This window comes from Apis dorsata, unplaced genomic scaffold (assembly GCF_000469605.1).
Source record: "Apis dorsata unplaced genomic scaffold, Apis dorsata 1.3 scaffold_87, whole genome shotgun sequence".
Lineage (NCBI taxonomy): Eukaryota > Metazoa > Arthropoda > Insecta > Hymenoptera > Apidae > Apis > Apis dorsata.
This window is the reverse complement of record NW_006263385.1, coordinates 100,977-102,881: the sequence shown is the minus strand read 5'-3', so window position 1 is coordinate 102,881 and position 1,905 is coordinate 100,977. Positions and strand designations below refer to the sequence as shown.

The 1,905-nt window shown below is 25.4% G+C and overlaps 1 protein-coding gene across 5 annotated transcripts in view; it reads right to left on the bottom strand.

Moving 5' to 3' along the window:
* Positions 1–1,420, bottom strand: part of LOC102679610 (ral GTPase-activating protein subunit alpha-1) — a 13,460-nt gene extending 12,040 nt beyond the window's left edge. For 3 of the 5 annotated variants that reach the window (XM_031508473.1, XM_006611314.2, XM_031508472.1), the window contains exon 1: positions 1,044–1,419. In XM_031508473.1, the coding sequence (XP_031364333.1) occupies positions 1,044–1,149 (106 nt within the window). In that variant the 5' untranslated portion in view covers positions 1,150–1,419. Of the gene's footprint in view, positions 1–1,043 lie in introns of all 5 variants that reach the window. The other 2 variants (XM_031508471.1, XM_006611317.2) reach the window with 2 other exon arrangements.
* Positions 1,421–1,905: the final 485 nt, after the last annotated feature.

The following is a 1,905-nucleotide window of genomic DNA, read 5'->3' as shown; positions in this document are numbered from 1 at the left end:
AGTTTTACATAGTTATACCTACATAACAGATTTTTTATATTCTGATATAACTATTTATTATCATTTGTGTAAATATATATATATAAATATAAATAAATATAAAATAACATTCACTTCATTTTATAAAAAATGATAACATGCATGTTTATATGAAAATAAAAATAACTTTTTATATTTTTTTTAAATTATAATAAGTATTTATTTTTAATATAATACAAATATAAAAAATTTAATTATATTTAAGAAATTAAGAATTTTATAAAAAATAAAATAATATATATCACATATAAAATTTTTTTTTAACTATGAATTATATATTCTCAATAATATTCTAACTCATAAACAAGATTTTTTATTGGTTTATGATGATTTTACATTTAAGCAGTATTATCTATGTATAATAATAATGTAACATTAGCTGAAATTGGAGGCCACAGTTGGTTAATGTGGTCATGCGGTTTGGTGATTAGATATTACTACTTAACATTACACTATCATATTATAATTGCATACAAGTAAATTATTTTCTTTTTAAAATAAATCATATAATGATATTCAATGATATTTAATAATTTCTTACATAATTATTTTTTTAAAAACATTATACATATTTTTTCTAATATTTTTTTTCTCAATTCAAAATGAACATATTTATTTGCAAAATTATTTATTTAATTTTCATTTTTATTAAATGTAAAATTTAAAAAATGTGAAGTGTTTTTTAAAAAATGTTAAAATATTTACATTATTAACACTAATTATAACAGTAATTGGTAACAGAAGCTGAACAAATACAATGAGAATAATAAAAAATCAGGCTGTATTTTCGATGAAAAATTCCAGAAGATCTACGACAGTATAAAACTGTCTCGGTGCTGATGTGTAGGCGGCAAATACTAACAAAATTGCCGCCCCTCTCCTTTAACTATCGTTGTATTCATTAATTGGCACTGTGAAACTCCTCGTTCGTGATTAATTTTCACGGCAAATTAACATTAACTGATTCATAGAGTGGCGAAAATTAAGAAGAAATATAGTCTTACCTAATACGATTTTAAGATGTTTGAATCGGGTTGCACTATCCTTTTTAACATCCTGAATCTTCAATGTTGACTTTTTGACGTCTACATGAAGTTTTTTGCTGAACATGGTTCAATGCGAGCCGCCGGCGGCCGCGACGACAAAAATTATCATCGAGGGTGTACAAAGTAGTGCTCATGGATACAAACCGACTAATACCGCACTGTCACCATGTCAGGAACTCAAAAAAGACAGCCCCTTTTATCACAGTTTGGCGTCAAATTTCGCGAGCGCACACACCTCCGATCAGATGTACGTGGCAGCCATCTTGACATCCTCGGCGCGCACTGCTCATAACCTGTCGGGGCAATGACATCATCGCTTATACAGTTAATTTATTTTTCTTTCTTTCTTAATTTTCGATTCATATGAAAATATATACGTGCAATCTATTATATTTTATTGAAATATTCTATTATTTCTTTCATCGAATAAAATTTATAATAATAAATTGTTTAAGGACACACTTTTCTTGTAAAGTATCAAAACTAAATTTTTTTAAAAACTGCCGCTCTCAATCTGTTTTACCATTATATGATAATGTTGCTTATAATCATTGTTCATACTTGATTTATACATATTAATAAATCTACTAAAATATTTAAAGTAATATAAAATTTATGAATTCAATTTTTAAGAAATACTTAAATAATCACTTAATTTCTACAATATGACATTATCGACTTAGATAACTAAACTAACATAACATTAAATGTCACTAGATATCCCATTCACATATCTTCAATCATATTAGTAACATTTTTTAATCGGAAATGACGTTTTTATAGATAAAAAATTAGCGGCATATTCAAATATAATAATGCA